At 40.1% G+C, this 24,648-nt stretch overlaps 1 protein-coding gene across 4 annotated transcripts; it reads right to left on the reverse strand.

Annotated features, from left to right (window-relative positions):
- Window positions 1–82: 82 nt before the first annotated feature.
- On the reverse strand, window positions 83–24,648 carry aff3 (ALF transcription elongation factor 3). Of its 4 annotated transcripts, none has more exons than XM_089003434.1 (19): window positions 24,454–24,648; window positions 21,346–21,387; window positions 20,278–20,346; window positions 20,162–20,195; window positions 20,021–20,078; window positions 18,569–18,620; window positions 17,351–17,385; window positions 16,047–16,200; window positions 11,583–13,358; window positions 9,004–9,131; window positions 8,034–8,184; window positions 7,008–7,105; window positions 6,861–6,924; window positions 5,901–6,037; window positions 4,853–4,924; window positions 4,670–4,763; window positions 3,414–3,463; window positions 3,138–3,337; window positions 83–2,004 (listed from the first exon to the last, which is right to left on the reverse strand). In XM_089003434.1, exons 1-19 carry the CDS (start codon window positions 24,526–24,528, stop codon window positions 1,883–1,885), a joined length of 3,411 nt encoding a protein of 1,136 aa, XP_088859560.1. In that variant the 5' UTR covers window positions 24,529–24,648; the 3' UTR covers window positions 83–1,882. The 4 variants fall into 4 exon arrangements, with proteins under 4 accessions (XP_088859560.1, XP_088859558.1, XP_088859556.1 ...); XM_089003432.1 differs by having other exon boundaries at window positions 8,034–8,121; window positions 20,167–20,195; window positions 24,454–24,475; XM_089003430.1 differs by having other exon boundaries at window positions 20,167–20,195; window positions 24,454–24,475.

Raw genomic sequence — 24,648 nt, forward strand, 5'->3', positions numbered from 1 at the left:
TGACTTTTACTGAGCGTATTTTACAAAGATTCCACCGCATATAGCTATACTTTACGTTTTAAGACTCGCGCTGAATATTCAGGAAGATGGTGAAAGAAGAAGGTTACGTTCCTCATCATGTGTTTAATTATAATACCATAGCACATTTATTATACATAAGACAAGGTATATTTTGTGTAGTTTTAAGTCTTAGAAAATTATAAAGTAGAAAATTATGTTTTACTGGGACCTGGGAACAGATTATTCTCATTTTAATGGTTTCTTATGGGAAATTAATTTTTGGGATACACACTTTTCGCCTTACATACTCTGTCTGGGAACCAATTAAGTTCGTTCGACTTGGGTTTGGCTTCAGAGATTTGTGCCCATCGTTGGGTGCCACTAAAAAGGAAAACAAGTCAAAGCTTTACTTTATTCAACACAGATAAGATAACTGTTCGATGTATTTTATAAGAAAAGGTACAAACTCACAATATGAAACAAAGAAATATAAAAAACATCGCTCATGATGGTTTATATGTTGTATATTGAGATGCCGATTTCACAATATCGACAACAGTATTTTTCTTTTTTTTGCATAAAGGTAACCATAAATAAATGCAGTGAGAGAATCACAGTTAATTTCTTTGTATTTGTTTCCCTTAAACATATCCAACAAATATTGTACATTTGAAAAAAACATTTAAAGGACAACCGATGTCACTTTTTTGTTTTTTAACTGACCCTAGAAAAACGTTTTATAGCATCTAAAATACCCAAAACACGCCGGCTGATATTTTTAGTCAAATGCAAAACACCAATAAAAATGACTTCAAGTGTGCTAAAACGGCAAAAAAATGAAGCTGCAAATTGAGGATTTTCAGAAGGTCCCGCCCCCAGTTCGTGACGTCACGCCAGGACGTCTTGCCTTGCTCTAAAATCAAAACAATGGCTTCAGATTCGGAGAAGATGCTTTCTTGTTACTCATCCAGTTATGAACATGATTCAAATAGTTCTGAAGAGGAAAGCATACATTTTTGCAATCGATTAAAGAAGTCCTTCTGAATTCATTTTGAGGCATTTGGACTCCAATGTAGCGTCCCAGAAAATGCACAAGATGGCGCCCAAGCTCCGTTGGAAATGGGCTGATTTGTCTGCTGGGAATTTGTGTCAACAAACTTGGTGCAACACACAACGACTCACAATCGCGTTATTCCCGTGTTTTCCTTCTAATTTCGCCATCAACACGATGTTTTCAGACCAAACAAAGTAGCCAAAACGCATTGTGTGTCGCTTTCTCTGTCAGGGGCGTTCCTTCCGTGACGTCACGTCAGGCATCGTCATCAACTCGCCAACAAGACTTTGTAAATCTTCAGCGCGAGTCTTAAAATGTAAAATATAGCTAGCGGTGGAATCTTTGTAAAATACGCTCAGTCGAAGTCATTTGAAGTGATTTTACAAATTATGGACACAACTTCTCGGGAGACGTCGGTTGTCCTTTAAATATACACAAAAAAAACATTAACTCTTCATGGGCCTACAATGCAAGTTTGTAGAAACTGTTTTGTATATTGAAAAACAATCACATTTGAAAAGTCTTTGTGCAGCAATGTGCAGACATGATGATAACTGAGCCCTGTTTATCACGCAAAGAATTAGGTTTCAGATCACGATGCACATCTTTCCGGGTTCACTTCATGAGGAAGGAAGTGGATGAGTCCTAGCAACGATCAATACTATTTCTTCACAGTTCCGATCTCCTTATTTCGAGGGTGTGGGACCAATGATCCTGGGAAGCCAAAATGCTCCGCATATATAATCACTGGCTTTTGTTCCACTTCTGCATGATAGTTTTCATAAAAAAAGTTCTCCACACTGTCCTTGGTGATCCAGTGTCTCCTCCTTAGTTAAGTTTGGCACTGATCCGGATCCACTGAAGGGCTTGCCTGGTGTACTGGACTGCATGAACGATGCTGCTGTGAAGCGTCAATGGGCCGGATAGAGTATTCAAGTAGTTGAAGAATTCTGTTTGAAGAGTGAAAAAAAAGAGTTATTTTCAAATATTTATAACATGTATAACGGATAAAATGGTGGACGAGTGGTCAGAAGACATCATTGTTTGAAGAGACTGAGGACGTAGAACACATTTAACATTGTTATAGTATACAGACGCTCCCCAATTTACGAACGCGATACGTTCTGAATGGTCGTTCATAAGGTGAATTTGTTCGTAAGTTGCTTCAGTGCTATATTTTGTATGGAATGTATGTTGAAAGGACAACAGACACCTAGTTGCGTCCATAATTTGTAAAATGACTTCTACTGAGCGTATTTTACAAAGATTCCACCGCTGAACGCTGGCGTGTGTGGCTGCCGCTGCTTACCCGCAGAAAAAATATCATGTGACTGTAAAGTGTCCTTGAGAGTTTTGAAAGGCGCTTATAAATGTCATGTATTATTATATAGCTATATTTTACGTTTTAAGACTCGCGCTGAATATTCAGGAAGTCTTGTTGTCGAGTTGGTGACGAGTCCTCACCCTACGTCACTGAAGGAACGCCCCTGACCGAAAAAAGGACACATTGTAGCAGTCCTTCCATCACGTCAATGCATTTTGCTGTACTTTGGTCTGAAAACGTCGTGTAGGACCAAAGAGAGGCAGAACAGGGCGACAAAGCTCCGTGTAAGGAATTAATCAGCCTGTGGAAACGGGCTGATTAATTCCTTACACGGAGCTTTGTCGCCATTTTCTGCCTCTTTTTTAGTGCTACACCCCCCCCCCTATTGCCTCAAAATGGCACGGAATAAATTCTTTAATCGATTGCAAACATGTATGCTTTCCTCTTCAGAACTATGAATCATATTCATAACAGGATGAGTAACAAGAAAGCATCTTTTCCTAATCTGAAGCCATTGTTTTGATTCTCGAGCAAGGCAAGACGTCTTGGGGTGACACCACGACCAAGGGGGCGGGACCTTCTGAAAGTGGCCACTTCCGGTTTCAAATTGAAGTACTTTTTAGACACTTTAAGTCATTTTATTGGTGTACTAAAAATATCATATTGTGTGTTTTGGGCATTTTAGATGCTATAAAACGTTTTTCTGATGTCAGTTAGGAAACCAAAAATGTGATGTCGGTTGTCCTTTAATGTACAAACCTTTACTCTCCTTCGCCAGGTTGTCTGCAACCTCCCAGTACTCGTAGCTATAGAGGACACTGTTGGTGATGTTGAGGTGGTTTGCCGCCATCTGGTGGATACGTTGAGGAATGCTTATAAGTGACGGGGAGGCACTGTCCCCAAGTGAACCCCGCTGGATGTGTTTGGTGGTATCGGCTAGGAGGGAAGGAGGACAATCCCTGCATGAGAAAAACAAACGTGAGCAATGGCGGTTTGAGGCGGTGTCTTGAAGTACGCGTCTTGCTCTCCACCTACTTTCTGGTATCATTCCAGCAAGAGGGCATCAGAGGCACTTTGGGAGATGTCTGGAAGGAGAATATGACAGCAACTTAGTTTTTGAAGGGGATTTATTTTTATTTTTTTCAGTGGGACTATGGGGTATTTAAAGGACAACCGACACCATTTTTTTGGTTTCCTAACTGACATCAGAAAATCGTTTTATAGCATTTAAAATACCCAAAACACGCAGGCTGATATTTTTAGTCATATGTAAAACAGCAATAAAAATGACTTAAAGTGTCCAAAAACTGCCACAAAATGAGCTAAAAAATGGCAACATTCAGAAAGAAACCTCACGCCAGGATACTCCTTCACAAACTGCCTTGCTCCAGAATCAAAACAATGGCTTTAGAGAGTTCAGATTCGGAGAAGATGCTTTCTTGTTACTCATCCAGTTATGAATATGATTCAAATACAGTAAAGTCTCGTTATATCGATATTCAAGGGAGTCCGAAAAAATATCGATATAACCGGGACTATCGATATATCCGACCCTGTTTGCATGTAATTTTCTCTGTGTGCATAGAAATAGTATCGATATAACCGGGACTATCGATATATCCGATATCGATACAACGAGACTTTACTGTAGTTCTGAAGAGGAAAGCATAAATGTTTGCAATTGATTAAAGAAGTCCTTCCGGATCAATTCGAGCCGTCAGGACTCCAATGTAGCGCCCCAGAAAATGCACAAGATGGCGCACAAGCTCCGTTGGAAATGGGTTGAATTGTCTGCTGGGAATTGTTGTCAACTCGTATCAAATAGTAGTCTTGGTGCAACACACGATTCACCATTGCGTTATTTATGTGTTTTCCTTCTAATTTCGCCATCAACACGATGTTTTCAAACCAAACAAAGTACCCAAAATGCATTGTGTGTCGCTTTCTCGGTCAGGGGCGTTCCTTCCGTGACGTCACATCAGGCATCGTCATCAACTCGACAACAAGCCTTCGTGAATATTCAGTGTGAGTCTTAAAACGTAAAATATAGCTAGCTACATACGCTCAGTAGAAGTCATTTGAAGTGATTTTTACAAAATATGGACGCAACTTGTCCGGGGGTGTCGGTTGTCCTTTAAATATCTCTAGTTTGATTGTGAACTCCCACTTTTCATATCTAGTAGCTGATAGGCTCTTTTGAAGTGATGTCATTCCCGCTGTGCAACTACCTCAAGTAAGGGAGGGGCGATCACTCTCTCTCCGGAAGGAGACTGTATTTGTGATTGTCATACCTTAAAGTAGTCGAGTAGTACTTTGGAGTATTTCAGTGCATGATCCTTTTTCAAACGAAACATCTGCCAGTAAAGGAGGGCGAGACAGCGAAAACTGTGAACGTACAAGGATAAAGGAAAGTCACTCCAAATAAGATCTTGGAGAAGGATGTTTCTGGGTGAGAGAGAAGCAGACTTTCGCACCAGAGCACAGCCAGCTGTTTGTCTTCTTGTCGTGCTCCAGGACCAGAGTGGCTCTTTAGCCTCATTGCATACCTGTAAACGCATTCATAATAATAATAATAATCATACATTTCATTTCTAAGCGCCTTACAAAACTCTCAAAGTCACTTTACAGTCACAGGATAAAGTTTTTCTTTGGGTGAGCAGTGGCAGCCACACGTGCCAGCGTTCACTCAACCCGGAATAACTCAAATAGATAGAAAGCTAGCTAGATAGCTAATAGCTATCCAGCTCGCTAATAGATAGCTAGCTAGATAGATAGATAGATAGATAGATAGATAGATAGATAGATAGCTAATATCTAGATAGCCAACCAGATAGATAGCTAATAGATAGCCTGCAGCTAGCTAGCTAGATAGCTCAAATGTTTCCTCGCCATTTTCTTGTAAGGAGAAAGGGCTCGTTCGCGTACGACACATCACTCATTGTGGCGCTCCGTGTGTATCCCGAAAAATAGTTTGTATGCCAAGGTAAAATTTTCATAAATTGAACGTTCGTAAACCGAGGTATCACTGTATGAATGACTGAAATGGAAAGACCGCCGATGCGTCTGCGGAACTGTCGCGGCTTGGAATTGAAGTGGATTTACATGAGACAGTAGATGTGAGGCAGATTCTTTTCGTCAATGGATGCTACAGCTTCGTGTTTACCTTCGACATTGAACTTGTAGCAGACATTTACATTTCACCACTGGTGAAAAGGACGCTTTTGCTTCATACAACAAAGAGGGTGCAGAAAGTGCTTCGTGACGTCACTGAAGGAACGCCCCTGTGTCTTTTGTGTTGTGTCACATTATGTGGGATTTAGTTTTGACTTCAAGATGGCACCGAGAGTGCATGCCTTTACAGCAGGTCCTCTATTTTATTTTTCTACTTCTTCCTTTCCTTTCCTCTCATCACTTTGCTGCCGTGAAATGTAAATTTCTCCACTGCGAGACTAATAAAGGCCAATCCGATCTAGTCCAAAATCCAATTTGTATTTGGCATTCTGAGTGTAATATCTCGTTCACCTTATAAGCTCCACTGTTTCTGCGTACATGGTGTAAGGAGATTTTGCCTCTAGTGGGCCTTCCTCCATGGCTTTGCCACATTCCATGAATGAGAGAGCAGCATCCACGTAATTCACGGCCTTGCCCAACTTGTCCACCTGGAACATATGAAGGAGGCTAACGTTAGAAAAGACCATGTCAATTTTGTTTTGTGTAGTTTTAAGGCTTAGAAAATTAGAAAGTAGAAAATGATGTTTTATGGGGACCTGGGAACGGATTATTCTCATTTTAATGGTTTCCTATGGGAAATTAATTTTTGGGATACACACTTTTCACCTTACACACAATGAAATTTCCAAAAAGATTTCTAAAATTGTCCATCACTAATAATTTCTCCCCAAAATAAATGAACGAATAAACCATTAATGACTAAAGCATGTGACATATTCTACTACTATTCTCATGAATATCGTTTCATTTGTGCTACTTACTTTAAAGGACAACCGACGCCTCTGGACAAGTTGTGTCCATAATTTCTAAAATCACTTGAAATGACTTCTACTGAGCCTATTTTACAAAGATTCCACGACATATAGCTATATTGTACGTTTTAAGACTCGCGCTGAATATTCCGGAAGTCTTGTTTTTGAGTTGGTGACGAGTCCGTACGTGACGTCACTGAAGGAACGCCCCTGACCGAAAAAAAAAAACACATTGCAGCAGTCCTTCCATCACGTCAATGTATTTTTCTGTACTTGTTTGAAAACCTCGTGTTGCACCAAAAAGCCGCCAGGAGAGGGCGACTAAGCTCCATGGAAGGAATTTATCAGCCTGTGGAAACAGGCTGATAAATTCATCACAGTAGTTGACGATGCCTGACGTGACGTCACGTAGGGAACGCCCCTGACCGAGAAAGCGACACACAATGCATTTTGGGTACTTTGTTTGGTCTCAAAACTTCGTGTTTATTGGTGAACTCACCATGGCGTCTGCACGATGCTTCATCCTTTTAGCTTCGTGTAAGTAGTACTCGGCGTGGTGAGGCCTGGAAAGGCAGGGGAATGGGGTTCATACACAAATCAACTCGTAAATCCTCATGATGTGGTCTCCTCCACAATTAATGCTCACGTTTCTGTATTTGGCACAGTTGCTCTGTGTCCTGCTGCAGCCCAGGAGTTTGACAAAGGTTTTCTGGACATTTTTACACAATCCACCTCCTTTTTGGGCTAAAGGTGCAAGTGAAAAAGAGGAATAAAGATAAACAGTTCCATAATGACTAGGTTGCAATGAATGTACAGTGATACCTCGGTTTACGAAGCCCTTGGTTTACGAACTTTTCGGTTTACCAACGGTACATTAATAAAAATTTTACCTTGGCATACAAACTTTTGTTCGTACACGGAGCTGCCTCAATGAGTGATGTGTCGTTCGTGAACGAGCCCGTTCTTATAACAACAAAATGGCAGCCAACTGTTTTTCTCCTCTATTCCCCGCCCCCGGTCTTCGCTTATAGCCACGTGATTGGTCAAAAACGCAGCACTGAGGGGGGTGGTTTAAATATTAAAGAGACAGGCAGACAACAGTGAGGGAGTTTCAACTTCTATAGTTCAAAGGCAGAGTGTAGACTGCAAGGTTAAAATATGCCGTCAATCAGGCTCCACAAACAACCCACGCAAGCCATCTGTACACTTGATGCAAAAAGCTATCAACCCAGCTAAACAGAACACAATTGATGAGGAACTAGATACAATTATCACAGAAAAAGCACCTACAAGGGATCATTCCTCAAGATGGTGAAAGAAGAAGGTTACGTTCCTCATCAACGGCCATCACAAAGGTAAATAAATCCACTTTATTATATAGTACAATTTATTTCTTTAATTATAATACCATAGCACATTTATTATCCATAAAATAAGGTATATTTTGTGTAATTTTAAGGCTTAGAAAACTAGAAAATTGTGTTTTATGGGGACCTGTGCACGGATTATTCTCATTTTAATGGTTTCCTATGGAAAATTAATTTTTGGGATACACACTTTTCGCCTTACACTGTCTGGGAACCAATTAAGTTAGTAAGCCAAGGTATCACTGTAGTGAACATTTATCAAGAAAATCATGCTACACTATTCCGTGTCAGTCATTTTGTGTTACCTTTATTGCTGAAACGTTGTTTTTATCCCCATTCTTGTTATAAACTTCGCCATTTTTTGCTTTGGATGTGAGTTTGCTGATCTCTGGACTGTCGGACAGTGGCGATAGGGGAGATAATGGCCGTTTATTGTCCAAGTACTCTTCCAAATATCTGTCAACAAACAAGATGCCCTCAAAGGCATAGGATACATTTGGAAAATATCGCCGGAAATTGCCATCATTTGTTCAAGATTTGTTGAGTTGTATAATGTTCCAATGTCCTTATGTGTTATATTGGAATGTATACTGTATTAAAAATATGTTGTCACATTTTGGTTCGCGACCAACGGGTGGCACTGTAAGGCCCCCGCCTGCAGCTGCACAGGGGTTGGCACGATGGGGGACAGGGCTTTCAGCTGCTGTGCCCCCAAACTCTGGAACTCACTTCCTCCCAACAATTATTATTATTATTAATAATCAGTGGAAGTTAAAAGCACTCCAGGCATGACCATTAAGTGTTGGGTCATTGTTTGTTTGACCCTGTCAAGTTTATTTCGTCTTGTCATGTTTTAGTGGTGGTTTTGTTTGCTACTTTTGACATTTTTGTTCTGATGACTGTTGTAAGACATTTTTTCCCCTAGTTGAGTTTAATAGAATTTGTCAACTACACCCTGCTCCCCCCTCCGGTGTGCTTTTTTTGGGGTCCGCCAACATCTTGTCTCAACCTGACACCGTAATTTTGGCTAGTGAAATCAGACAGCAGATAAATAAGTCTGCACAACCCCCCCCCCCCCCCAAGCCCTGCTAACGTTGATTTGAAATGCATGAGGAAAAAGCCTCACGCACATAAACAAGAGGTGAACCTCATATTTGGAAATGATTCCAGTATTTGGCTTGATTTGTTTGGCTTATCGTTAGGTTGTACAAATGGACCTAGTGTAGTGATCAGTGTGTGCAGATCCCAAAAAAAAAAATGCATCATAACTCTTACCCATTATGAACGGTCTCAGTTAAAAAACTGCGCTCGGCCACTTGCAACGACGATTCTGTGCGACTCGCAATGTCTTTCGCATGTGGCGTGTTCCTCTTGGTTTCTTTGTCTGAGACGCCAATCTCCAACTAGGCATAAAAAACAGATAATCATAACTTTCAATGTATCCAATTGGGCAATATTACAATGACTCCAGACGACAATGTTTGGCGACAGTACATATATAAAACGCTGAGAAAAAGTATCAGCGCCTGCAGACTTTTTTCTTCTTCACCCATGAGGAGCATTTCCTCATGTTGATGGACCTTGGAGTTGAAGAGCTACTTACAACTCTCGGTTACACTCACCGACTGAATTACAGGGATGCATCTCGGACATTTAAAAAGGTGTCTTTTACTTTGTTTACACATTTGCATGACTTAATTAAAAAAAAAAACAACAACAACAAAAAAACGTTTTTTTTCCCCTGAAAAAAAAATCCGCGATGCACTGTAGCCGAAATGAGTGAACCACGAAGTAGTGAGGGATCACTGTATACAAAACTAATTGAAATAAACCAAAATACATTCATTGGAGCATGATATTGCAAATAAAAAAAACATTATTTGACTTTTTTTTTCTAATATATAAACAATTTTAATTCAAGTCAAATAATATATTCAGACATAAAAATTTCTTTAGTTACTACGCAATCAATCCTGTGCTATTGTTATATTCCACGGTATTACAGAAAAGACAGAGTCAACAAACACAATATTTCTTAGTAGTGTCAACTTTGAAACATTTATTTGCTTTTAACATTTCCAACGTGCTGCAACAGCTCTGATATCACTCACATTAACCACTAAATCCGAATTATTAACAACAGTTTTCTGAAAAAAAAAAAAAAATCATCACCACCCTCCGTTGTTTAAAAAAAACTAAAATATATTTGTTTGCTGCTTGTTTTTAAACGTATTTTCTGTTCTCTCGCTCCATTTTGCAACCGTCGATGTCGTTCGATGTAAATACGTACACCAATGCACCATGGGTAAATGAAACTACATGCATCCCTGTTGAATTATGAGGTGGATTGAGGACGATTTATTTCATTTACTGTGCCATTTCTCGAACATACTCTCTTCTTCAACGAGAATAGTTTAATAGCATTCGCAGCGTTACCTTCCATGATGTTAATTTGGTTGAGGACTGTGGTGGAAGTTTCCAATTACTTATACCTACACAAAATTACTCTAGGTACTCTACGTCCTGGAGAAACTGGACTCGAGTGAAGAATTCGACATTGGTAAGATTTGAATTCCATTTTTGTCGTTTGTTAATAATTCAATCACACCGCAAAAATATATTGGTTGATATTAGTTTGTCTATTGACGTTTTATATAAACGTTTACAAATCTTTCTGCGTGAAAATACGTTGGCAGGCTGTCATTGCACATCGAAGCCGCAGGTGGTGCTGTAACCCAACTAATGATTCTAGTTTAGCTAGGTAGCAAATATGGCAACGACTGTAAATGAATGGTTGATATTAGTCTTTATATTAACGTTTTATAATATATAAACGTTTACAAATCCTGCTTGAAAATACGTTGGAGGGCTGTCATTGCACATCGAAGCCGCAGGTGGTGCTGTAACCCAACTAATGATTCTAGTTTAGCTAGGTAGCAAATATGGCAACGACTGTAAATGAATGGTTGATATTAGTCTTTATATTAACGTTTTATAATATATAAACGTTTACAAATCCTGCGTGAAAATACGTTGGTAGGATGCCAATACACATCGTAGCCGCAGGTGGCGCTGTAATCCAACTCATGATTTTAGTTTAGCGAGGTAGCGAATATGGCAACGACTGTAAATGAATGATTGATATTAGTCTTTATATTAACGTTTTATAATATATAAACGTTTACAAATCCTGCGTGAAAATACGTTGGTAGGATGCCAATACACATCGTAGCCGCAGGTGGCGCTGTAATCCAACTCATGATTTTAGTTTAGCGAGGTAGCAAATATGGCAACGACTGTAAATGAATGTTTGCTCATTGAGATAAATGTAAGTAATAAGTAAGTAAGTAAGAGAAGTGACATCGAAACATATTTTTATATATGGTGGCTGCCTTTCCAGCAGCTCCTGTATTTTGTTTTTCTACTTTCATTCCTTTCATAACTTTGCTGCTGTGAAATGTAAATTCCTCCACTGCGAGACTAATAAAGGCAAATCCAATCCAATACTGTATATACTTGTTTTATATATAGAATGTATATATTTAGCACGATACTTAAAGTCTTAATTCTATCTAGTTTCAAGCAAAAAGTCAATTTTCAGTCAACTAAAATGTCATTGTAACTAACTAACTAACAAAATTGCTAAAAACTGCATCGGAATACTAATTGGTTACTTCTGGGTTGAGTAAACCCTGGTGCGTCTGGTTGCCGCTGCTCACGCGGAGAAAAACATTTTTGTTTTTATCCTGTGACTGTAAAGTGACCTTGAGAGTTTTGAAAGGCGCTTATAAATTGAATGTATAGTAATACTAATAATAAATATTATTGTTATTATTTAGAAAGTGAATGGGTACCTTGCGTTTTCTTTTGCTGTCTTTGGAGACAGCATCTGGCATACGCAGATGTTTCATAGCCTCAGTGTGCTTGTCTTTTTTCTTCGAAGAAGAAGAGGACGAGGAGGAGGAGGAAGAGGTAGTGGCTTTGAAGGTACAATTCCCAGCGCAATCCGGGACCCTCTTGAGGAGACAGAGGTCTATGTGCACCACCAGGTTTCTTAGTCCACGTTGGGAAGGGACTGCGGCTTGCTCGGTCCGCCCGAACGGGACCAAAGTGTAGAGTCGGTGCCTGGTCTTACGCTGCTGCCTCGTGGTTGTGCTCTCTGAGGTTTTTTCCCTGGATTTACTGGCAAATTGTCGACTGGAGCTGTTTTGGCATCTCCTCCTGAGTCTCTGTAGTGAAGTTGAGTCAGCCGGAACCTTGGAGACATGTGTCTGGTGCTCCGAATCAGAATTTGATGAAGCAAAGGACGATGGAGACTGTCCTTGAGTAGGAGGGCTGGGTGAAGATGAAGAGCCACGCTGCTTTGTCTGTTTCTCGTTTCTTCTTCCGGGTTGCGCGGGATCCTGATGAAGCTGTCGCTCTTTGAATCGGATTGTTTGGCACTCACGAATGTGTTTTTTGTCCCGAGGCCTCCTCCGGTGCTTCTCGACAATGACCACCTCCTCTTCCTCCTCTTCTGTAGAACTCTGGATCCAGCGATGTCTCAGGAGCTGCTCCTCCGCCAGCCTACTGTCGTCCTTTCTTTCCTCTGTCCTCCTTCTGTCCTCTCTCTTTCTGTCTTTGCTCCCTTCAACTTCGGTTTGGGGAACTTCTCTGAGGACCACCTCGCGTTTCTTGGCCCAGGTTTGCTTGTGCGTTGTTGTACAAGAATTCACATGAAGAGCACTCGACTTGGCCCACGGTTGTAAGTTAGGAGCTGGTCTGGATTGATTATGACCGGCAGTTTTAGCGATCGGAATTTGACCGGCGCTTGTTTCACGGCCAATTGGAAGATGGTGTTGAGAACTGTGTTGAACTGGAGGTCGAGTCCTGTGGTGGGAGCTGTGGCTGGGTCGGCTCCTCTGGACCTCCTCGTTTTGTGATGTGTGTTTGGGTGGCTTTTGAGTGCTTGAATGGGAATGATTCTGTGCTCTTTGACCATCACTGCTGTTTAAAACGGCTTTGGATTTGTTTTGTCTGTGCTCTGTGTATTCCGTGGACCTTGCATTGGGCCTGTGCTGATGAGGGAGTAGCTCTGTGCTATTTGTGTGCTTGGTTTTGGCATCAGAGTTGGACAATGGGTCAATCTTTAACCTAACTTTTGTGCTGTGGGGATGTGGTTCTGGGTACAGATCGCTTTTAAGCTTAGGGTAGTGGTAACCCCCCAAAGGAGATAAAGTGGGACTTAATTGAGGATGTCTCTGATTTGGCTTTGGGCTATGCTGCGCTCTCGGGCTCCCGCACGGACTTGGGAATACACTTGGAACTGGACTTACGGTGTGACTGTACCTGCTATTGCTCGGACTTGGGCAGGTGCTGGGGAGCGGGCTTGGACAGAAGCTGGAGTCCGGACTCAGCAAGGGGGTTCCGGGCCTGTAGTTCAACTGCGGGCTGGGGATGGGGCTCTGGCTAGGGCTGTATTCCTGATTGCTGTCCCAGCATCTTGCCGGAGACGGCGCTTGGAGTGTGTGCGGAGTGGGTGAGTTTCCAGGAATGCTACGGGTGGGATAATGGTCTCTATGAGCTGCCTTTTTCTGAGACTTCTTCAGCCACTTATCCAATTGCCACTGAGCACTCGTGGAGGGATCGGTCTGCAGGAACCATTGAGAGAAACGTCAGAGTATAATTCGTTTGGAACCGTAATAATTACCATTGCACATAAAAGCTAAACTGGATCCAGTCTTGACAAAATCAAAGGCATACTGTCAATGTTCTATTAAACTTTTGAAAAAAGAAGACACTTCAAACAAATCTGCGCAGCGGGAGTACATTCCATACCAGCTGGCTGCCCATTACCAGTACCACAGTGAATATTTGTTCTAAAAGCAAGACATAAACACATAACCCATAAGGTTGTTTGCGCCAGGATGGTTAGCAATTTGACTCATCGGAAATAAATCCTCTTGGACCCAGCATGCAAGGCACTTATCATGACGTTAACAAACATAATAAACACGAAAACGCCAATTTGTCAAAGGAAGTTCCACATAAACACCAACTAAGTTCCACAGAGACAAGAATCTGGATCACTGGATTCAGATTTCAGAGTCATAACAATGACATTGTAATACAACAACTAAATGTCGCTACTGCTTTTCCTCAACTTCATATATGGGCTGACAATTAGACAACCTTGTCCAAAGCCGTCAAACGACGCAGTGTTTGCAAATGAGTGACACTGCAAACAACCATACGTGTGAATACAGTCCCGAAAAAAGTTACCGGAAAAATACTTACAACTGCGGAGCAAACCCGTCTCGCTCAGTCTGACGCCTTCTCTTGGCTTCTTCCTTCCCGCTGGCAGTGGAGCAGCGGCGCTAATATTAAACTTCCACTCCTGAAGTCAAACAGCGAGCACCCCCCCCTTCTTCCCCGCCACATCCCTCGAACTCTTTCCAGTGGAAGACACTACATCGCTTGTACTGTCTGGACTCCCCTCCCCTTTTTTCTTTTCTTCTGGCCCACCCTACCTACTTTCGTACCTGTAACTCAGGGCTTGCTGCTTGCAAAGCTCCAACCCCCGTCTCGTCCTTTCGGAGACACTCGGGGTAAATGAAAAACATATGGGCGACCCCCCTCCACCCCCCACTTACTCCACGCATCCACAGCCTCACATAAACTCCATTCCCCATTTTTTTTTTTGCCATAGAGGCCCAATGTGTTGCATGCTGGGGCATCTACAGGGTCTTGCTTTCATGAAAGAGGACAAGGTTGCCCCTTCGCACTCCCCCACATCCCACATACCAAGCATCTCAAAGCAGACCACCACTCTCCACAGGATTCCACCTTATACCATGCTTAACACATCAACACTAACAATCTAACCCGTGGAAAAAGTATCCAGCTCCATTTAGCCATTAAAAAAAACTACTGAACTGGAATATTTATCCAGATTTTACAAAGAAGAAAATGTGCCGTCTCTAAAAAGACAACCGAATTAATGGTCGTAAATCACACCAAACTTTTTTTCACTCTGGATTGAATCAGGCGTAGCACTACTGAAGGCCTAACGATGAAATCCATCCCAGGACGGGTTTCCAAGGGCAACCAGTCCTAGGGTATAATATGCATTTGGTATTCCTTAAATCAAATGGGATATTATTCGGGAATTGAAAAGTGGAATTTGTTCCGGTTTTGCTTTTTCTTGCAGGGGTGCCAATAAAGCACTGGTCAGACCTCTGGCAATGTTTTCCCTTTCCTCGAGGAGGCAGCATTTGCCTTTTGTCCATGTTAGTTGTGACTACAATTATTATTATTATTATTATTATTATTATTATTATTACTATTATTATTGATTTAATTTGTGACATTCAGTATAGTAGCCGACTGTCTTATCTAAGTGGCTGGCTATCTATCTAGCTATCTGTTGGCTATCTATTAGCTATGTGCTCGCGAGCCAGATATCTAGATATATCTGTGTATTTAATAGTGACATTCAGTGTATTAGCTAACTAACTATCTAGCTAGCTAGCTATTAACTATAGAACTATGTAGGTGGATAGCTATCTAGCTAGCTATCTGTTGGCTATCTACTAGCTGCCTAGCTAAATTTCTATCTGTATTTAATAGTGACATTCAGTGTATTAGCTAACTAACGATCTAGCTAGCTAGCTAGCTATTAGCTATAGAGCTATCTACAGTGTAGGTGACTACCTATATAGCTAGCTATCTGTTGGCTATCTATTAGCTCTCTACTAGCTGACTGGCTAGCTTTATATCTAAAAACTTATCCTGTCACTAAAAGTCAAAGTCAGCTTGATGAAGTTACCTAGTTAGTTAGTTTTTAAGGTGACCTTGAGAGTTTTGAAAGGCGCTTATAAATGAAATATATTATTATTATTGTATTATTATTGTATTATTATTATTATTATCACTCCAGTCCTTTCCCCCAATCTGTGTCCAAAATCAGATGGGATAGAATACCCACAACCCTAATTTTAGAAAACGAACGTCCGTCTACTCCATGTTAGCGTGTGCTGTTGTTATGTCTGATGTCAACATGACTTCCCTTCCTGAGGGCTTTTTGTTTCGTTAGACTGAGCCTGTTGACATGACACCCAGGCACTAATTCCCAAAGCTACCGCTGAACGACACAAGACGCTACTTCCTCCGCCTTTTATTTTTCCCTTTCGAAACTCACACTTGCATTCCTCCTTTCTCCGTCAATCCCACACCTGCCGTCACAAGCGCCTCCAGGCTAACCGCTCCCACATGATCAGGCCAACGGATAGTAGAAACAAACAAACAAAAAGACAAGGAGAGGTAGAAGGAGTACTTACCTCCTTGTTACTACTACATGGGGATTGCGTGTTTGCGGGCCAAGCAGCTGGGCTGGAGCTTCGGGAATGAAGGCTGACCGACTCCACGCTAGAGTGGGATTGCAAGGAGTCTGAGCTGGAATGTCTCGTCCTCCTGACATTTTTGCGTGACCGGCTGTCAGTCGCACATACACACACCAACAGAAAGGAAAGGGTTATAAAAGTAAAAGTGCTCCTTTTATGGAGATATGAACATTAAAAAAAAGCCAAAAGCTGGCTGATATTTGTAGTCAAGTGAAAAACACCAATAAAAATGACTTAAAGTGTCCCAAAACTACCACAAAATGCACTCAGAAATGGCGCGATTCAGAAAGGCCCGCCCCCTTGTTCGTGACGTCACTATTGGTCACACACTGCCTTGCTCCAGAATCAAAACAAATGGTTCACAGAGTTCAGATTGGGAGAAGATGCTTTCTTGTTACTCATCCAGTTATGGAATATGATTCAAATAGTTCTGAAGAGGAAAGCATACATGTTTGCAATCGATTAAAGAAGTCCTTCCGGATCAATTCGAGCCGTTTGGACTCCAATGTAGCGCCCAGAAAATGCACAAAATGGCGCACAAACGGCGTTGGAAATGGCTGATTTGTCCGCTGGGAATTTGTGTAAACTTACACATAATAATAATAATAATAATAATAATAATAATAATAATAATAATAATAATAATAATAGCGCCTTTCAAAACTCTTAAGGTCACTTTACAGTCACAGAATAAGTTTTTCTGTGGGTGAGCAGCGGCAGCCACTCAACCCGGAAGTAACTCAAATAGATTAAAAGCAAGCTAGCTATATAGCTAATATTATGTAACTAGCTATATAGCTAATATCTAGTTAGCTACAGAATTAATAGCGAGCCAGCTAGATAGCGATATTATTATGTGTGTTACTGCAATTGACTTCCACACGATTTATCATCACGTTATGTATGTAGTTTTTCTTCTGATTTTGCGATCAACACTGTATTTTCAGATGAAAAAAAAGTACCCAAAATGCATTGTGTGTCGCTTTCTCGGTCACGGGTGTTCCCTCCGTGACGTCACTTAGGGGATCGTCATCAACTCGAAAACGACTTCCTGGATATTCAGCGCGAGTCTTAAAACGTAAAATATAGCTATATGACGTGGAATCTTTTTAAAATGTGCTCAGTAGACGTCATTTAAAGTCATTTTACAAATCTTCAGATTTATGATTTATGAAATTTAACATGTATGCAGTAGGGCACATACAATCAATGTTAGAGCAAAAAATGTGTTGGATGAATACCTGTTTTCCTCCCAGGAAGTTGATTCACGGTTTTCCTTGAGGGGCACAAAGCAAAAACAAACAACAACAAAAAAACTTGAAATGACTGATCCTTGTCATAGCAGCAGAATATACATATGTTTCTAATTGAACATTGATCCCCTACTTACGAACATTCGAGTTACAAACAATGGTACATCCGAACATTTTTGTAGTAACATATGTCGTATTCTCTCCAGTTGTACATGTACATCTTTATAGAGCATATATTTTATTAAATGTTTATTTTTCTGTATAAACCAACACAGGTTACCTGAACATACAGTGATACCTTGCCGTACGAACTTAATTGGTTCCTAGACAGAATGTGTAAGGCGAAAAGTGTGTATCCCAAAAATTCATCTCCCATAGGAAACCATTAAAATGAGTATAATCCGTTCCCAGGTCCCCATAAAACATAATTTCCAACTTTCTAAGCCTTAAAACTACACAAAATATACCTTATTTTATGTATAATAAATGTGCTATGGTATTATAGTTAAATAAATAACCTGTCATGTGTAATAAAGTCATTTTATTGACCTTTGTGATGGTCGTTGATGGCTTGATGGAATGGAGTGGCCGCTTTCCTCAGCATTAAACACTTGATGAGGAACGTAGCCTTCTTCTTTCACCATCTTGTGGAATGATCCCTTGAAGGTGCTTTCTCTGCGATAATTTTACCTAGTTCCTCATCAATTGTGTTCTGTTTAGCTGGGTTGATAGCTTTTTGCATCAAGTGTACAGATGGCTTGTGCGGGTTATTTGTGGAGCCTGATTGATGGGAATTTTAACCTTGCAGTCTACACTCTGCCTTTGAACTATCAAAGTTGAAACGAGTCCAAATGTCACTGTTTTCTATCAATTTTATCACTCTCACTCTCTGTGCCGTCTGCCTGTCTCTTTAATGTGTAAACCACCTCCCCTCACTGCTGCATTCTTGACCAATCACGTGGCTTTACCCGAAGACTGGAGGCGATTGTACAGATGACAAAAAGAGTCGGCTGCCATTTTGTTGTTATAACGGGCTCGTTCGCGGAGGACACATCAGTCATTGTGGCAGCTATGTTTGTATCCCAAAAAATAGTTTGTATGCCAAGGTAAAATTTTCATCAATGCAACGTTCGTAAACCGAAACGTTCGTAAGCGAAGGGGTTCGTAAACCGAGGTATCACTGTATTGGCAATGAGTACTAAATACCTTTTGCACATCATCCTCGTCGCTGCTTAATCTTAAATCGTCAACAAGCATCCTAGAAAAAAGGGGCGGGGGCATAAAATTAGAACAATTATTGCTAACATAGTGACAACCGTCTCTTTTCAATAATCAAAAAAAAATCTACTTTTGCAACTAGAGATTGATGTTCTTTTCACAACATGTTTACTTTATTCCACTTGATGACTCTCCGCATCATTTGCATAGCTGTCATTGTTCAGTAATGCCGCACTCATCGGGTCCTGACATTGCTTGATGACTCTCATCTGTGACGTCCACAATGTTCTTTCTTTTATAGCTGCTTGTTGATTTAGTGCGAGTGGGACACAAATTACCCAAGACAGGTTTATGATTTAAAGGACAACCGACACCTCTGGACAAGTTGTGTCCATAATTTGTAAAATCGCTTCAAATGACTTCTACTGCGCGTATTTTACAAAGATTCCACCGCATATAGCTATATTTTACCTTTTAAGACACACACTAATTATTCAGGAAGTCTTGTTTTTGAGTTGGTGACGATTCCTGATGTGACGTCACCGAGGGAACGTCACACGATGCATTTTGGGTACTTTGTTTGGTCTGAAAACTTCGTGTTGATCCGTGTTGATAGCGAAATTAGAAGGAAAACACATAAATAACGCGTTGGTGAATCGTTGTGTGTTGCACCAAGATACTATTTGATACTAGTTGACACCCAGCAGACAAATCAGCCCATTTCCAACGGAGCTTGTGCGCCATCTTGTGCATTTTCTGGGTGCTACATTGGAGTCCAGATGGCTCGAATTGATACGGGAGGACTTCTTTAATCGATTGCAAACATGTATGCTTTCCTCTTCAGAACTATTTGAATCATATTCATAACTGGATGAGTAACAAGAAAGCATCTTCTCCGAATCTGAAACCATTGTTTTGATTCTGGAGCAAGGCAGTGTGTGACCCATGGCATTCCCTCAGATATTCTTCCTCCCTCCACCTCTGTGTGCCCCCCCTCCTGCCCGTCGCAGCACGATGGGGGACAGGGCTTTCAGCTGCTCTACCCCCAAACTCTGGAACTCACTTCCTCCCAACATTGGTATTCTCTTCCCACCTTCAAATCCCATCTCAAAAGCCACCTATTTAAAATTGCATTTTCTGTGTCGCTCTCTCTTGTTTCTATTTATGACTGTATTTTATTTATTGTATTCTATTTGTGATTGTATTTTATTTATGATAGTACCTATGCTTGTCTGTGACTGTAAAGTGTCCTTGAGAGCTTTGAAAGGCGCTTAAAATGTCATGTATTATTATTATGATTATCAGTATCCAAGAAGTCGCTCTCAATTTCAAAAAAAGTTGTTGACCCCTGAGTTCTACGCCAACATTTGTCTTTATGTCACGCCGCCTTTGAGGTTTTAAGAAGCTGCCGTGATTTATGCTTCCTGGTGTTCCACTTACGACTTGTGAGGCGCCACATGGGGATGCTGGGTCATTCGTGGCTGAGCATCCCCCCGACCTTTGGTAGGGACACATGGACAAGGCATATTTCGTCATGACGAGGTGTTTTAAACATGTAAATTCCAACATGGGGACGGATACCTTGCCTTTGTTCTGTTGTTGGCTGTGTTCCATCCTTTTCAAGAGAAGGGATGTCCGAAATATGATAATACGAATGAGATTGCCAAGAAACAACAAGTTAAAAATATAAAACCTACCGTAGGGTTGAAAAAGATTCCTTGGTCACCCGCTAAGGCTTGTTGGGAAGGCCACGACTGAGTCATGTCCTGTTGGATCACAAAAAAAACAAAATGAAGTCCAACATGGCGGCCGGGTCGCCAGCCGTCAGCAAATACTCTCACGAAACGCAGCTTGAGCGCCATCTTGTGCATTTTCTGGGCGCTACATCGGAGTCCAGATCTTCACCGGTTTCATCGCTTGCAGACGGATCAAATTGATCCGGAAGGACTTCTTTAATCGATTGCAAACATTTATGCTTTCCTCTTCAGAACTATTTGAATCATATTCATAACTGGATGAGTAACAAGAAGGCATCATCTCTGAATCTGAACTCTCTGAAGCCATTGTTTTGATTCTGGAGCATGGCAGTGTGTGACCCATAGTGACGTCACGAACAAGGGGGCGGGGCTTTCTGAATCTGCCCCGTTCCGAGCTCATTTTGTGGCAGTTTTGAGACACTTTAATTCATTTTTATTGGTGTTTTGCATTTGACTAAAAATATCAGCCTGCGTATTTTGGGTATTTTAGATGCTATCAAACGTTTTTGTCAGTTAGGAAACAAAAAAATGGTGTCTGAAATGGTTGTCCTTTAAGACAGTAGTCCCGAACCTTTTTTGCGCCACGGACCGGTTTAATGTCAGACAATATTTTCACGGACCGGCGAATAAATACAACAACTCATTTTGCTAGCTTATGGTGGGCTAATTTTAGCGGTATGTATCACGTGACCTAGACAAGCGTTTTGACATGCGTCAAGAGTAAGTCATAGACGGATGTAATCTGGGAATTTGTCATTTTTCAAAATAAAACATAGTTCGGACTCAGATAATAAATAAAACGGAAATTATTTATTCTTTCTGCGCGGCCCGGTACCAAATGACCCACGGACCGGTACCGGTCCGCGGCCCGGGGGTTGGGGACCTCTGTTTCAAGACACTTCTGTTAACAACTAGCCCCACCAAGTTTGTGCCTCAAAAGTCAAACAAAACATAACCATGACTCGTAAAAGTCTAAAATATCCGATACAATCAAAAGTAGGTCCTTACCCCCCAAATATCTTTGGCACAGCTGTGTTGGCCTCTTATTACCTGCGCACACAAGTTAAAACAAAGCATGATGAGAAGAACTGTGGGTAGTTGACGTCCGTCATGAACAGTGAGTGATGGTGCGCGCACACGCGCAGTAGCAAAACTCTACGCAACACTCTACGCAAACCAATGCATCGAAGGTAAACGTCACAACCGGACTCCGTTAGTTACAAATGCGCAGGTGAATGATAAGAAAAGAAGATATTAGTCATTGTGAGTCATACTGCTTGAAACCACCTCTACATCTTTCGCCTTCTGCTGTCATCTTCTGCTTGTGTGGCTTTTCTCAAGGTAGTCCACTTTCTTACATTCTTATATACCGTATTTTCCGGTGTATATGGCACACCGGAGTGAGTATAAGGCACACCCCCAATGAATGGTGTATTTTCATATACTGTATAAGGCATACTGGACAAAAAGTTTTATATAATTATAAAAATATATCAATTTTACATTATACACATTATATAAGTCGCTACAGTAGAGGCTGGGGTTACGCATACATAAATACCTAAATGCAAAAATAAATGCATAAATAAATACATAAATACATAAATAGATGCATAATTAAATGCACACATGCATAAATCAATGCATAATAAATACATGCATAAATAAATACATGAATGCATAAATAAATGCATAATTAAATATATACATGCATAAATAAACGCATAAATAAATGCATAAATAAAAACATGAATGCATAAATAAACGCATAAATAAATGCATAAATAAATACATGAATGCATAAATAAATATATAAATGCATACATAAATGCATAATTAAATATATACATGCATAAATAAACGCATAAATAAATGCATAAATAAATACATGAATGCATAAATAAATGCATAAATCAATGCATACATAAATGCATAAATACATGCATAAATAAATACATGAATGCATAAATAAATGAATACATGCAGAAATCAATACATAAATGCATAAATAAATGCATAAACAAATACCTAAATGCATGAATAAATACATAAATGCATACATAAATGCATAATTAAATATATACATGCATAAATAAACGCATAAATAAATGCATAAATAAATACATGAATGCATAAATAAATGCATAAATCAATGCATACATAAATACATAAATACATGCATAAATAAATACATGAATGCATAAATAAATGAATACATGCAGAAATCAATACATAAATGCATAAATAAATGCATAAATAAATACCTAAATGCATGAATAAATACATAAATGCATAAATAAATGCATAAATAAATGCATACATAAATGCATAAATAAATGCATACATGCAGAAATAAATGTGTAAATAAATGTATAAATAAATGAATACATGCATAAATGAATGCATAAATAAATACATGAATGCATAAATACATACATAAATGCATAAATAAATACATAAATGTGTAAATAAATATGTAAATGCATAAGTAAATACATAGCTAAATTCATAAATAAATACATAACTAAATGCATAAATAAATACATCACTAAATACACAACCAAATAAATACATAAATAAAAAGTTTACAATTCTCAGTCTCAATAACACAAAGGGCCCTGCACTAACATCTCAAAGTATAAACTGGTGTCGCAATACCCTGATGAACAGATCAAGCCACGAGGGGACAACCACAACCCTCCGAAGGAAAACAACAAGCAACAAGCTGCAGAAAGAAATATTTCATTCTTCAAATATCTGAAATTTGCTGGATAGTTCATATCAAAACATATTTATCTGCTGGATAATTATTGCTCATTTAAGACACTATGGACTAAGAAATATAGCAAGTGTCATATGAAGAAAAAGAATAAAATATTGATGAATAATAATAATCCCACCCCCCCAAAAAAATTATCAAATCATAAATCATGTTGGAGCAGGGGCAATATAATGTTCAGGTGACCCGCCGTGCGTGTTTTTGGAATGTGAGTACCCTAAGAAAACCGACAGAAGCACGGAGAGAACATGCAAACTCTGCACAGGAAGGCCAAAACCCGTATTCGAAGCCATAATCTCGATACTCAAAGGCACGTATGCTAGCCAGCCGTTTATTTTTTTAATAGTATTCACTGACACCTTGGCTTACGAACTTAATTGCTTCCCAGACAGAGTGTGTAAGGTGAAAAGTGTGTATTCCAAAAAATAATTTCCCATAGGAAAGCATTAAAATGAGAATAATGCGTTCCCCATAAAACATAATTTTCTACTTTCTAATTCTCTCAGCCTTAAAACTACACAAAATATGCCTTATTTTATGTATAATAAATGTGCTATGGTATTGTAATTAAAGAAATAAACTGTACTGTATAATAAAGTCATTTTATTGACCTTTGTGATGGTCGTTGACGGCTTGATGGAATGGAGTGGCCGCTTTCATCAGCATTAAACACTTGATGAGGAACGTAGCCTTCTTCTTTCACCATCTTGACGAATGATCCCTTGGAGGTGCTTTCTCTGCCATAATTTTATCTAGTTCCTCATCAATTGTGTTCTGTTTAGCTGGGTTGATAGCTTTTTGCGTCAAGTGTGCAGATGGCTTGTGCGGGTTATTTGTGGAGCCTGATTGATGGCAATTTTAACCTTGCAGTCTACACTCTGCCTTTTAACTATCAAAGTTGAAACGAGTCCAAATTAACCACGCACACACACATAAACACACACACAGTGAGTAAAAAGCATGTGTATCCAAGTGAAATGAAAATACACACCAAAAAAATCATTTTGGGTGAATTTGTGAGGACCTTTCTGAAACTTTAACAGATGCATATATAGACCCTATTGAAGCCTTTAGAATGAACGTGTCAAAAATGTCCTCACTGCGCATGGTATAAAATGTTAGTGGTCCTCACAAGACTTGTCATACAAACGCACGCACACACATAAGTAAAAATAAAAATAAACATAAAATAATAAATAAATCCTTAATAAAAATAATAATAGTCATAATAATAATACATTACATTTTAAGCGCCTTTCAACGCTCTCAAGGACACTTTATATAAACACAGACACAGACTCACAACTGGCCTTCCCATAGATAATGCTATTCCTCACCTGAGATAACAAGCGTAGGTGCAGCAAAAAGCCAAAGGAAAGTTCCCCCCTGCCACTGCCCAGCGCAGTTGGCATGATGCCCGCCTGGATGCTCAGAGACCCCGCCGCTCGTCCATAACAGGCTTACGTCGCGTGACGACACTCGGCTGTGAAGTGCACTCTGCCTTTTGCTGCTGTTGTCGCCGCCAGTGAGGA

This window comes from Hippocampus bargibanti, linkage group LG08, assembly GCF_051943395.1.
Source record: "Hippocampus bargibanti isolate YZ-2025 linkage group LG08, ASM5194339v1, whole genome shotgun sequence".
NCBI classification, from domain to species: domain Eukaryota; kingdom Metazoa; phylum Chordata; class Actinopteri; order Syngnathiformes; family Syngnathidae; genus Hippocampus; species Hippocampus bargibanti.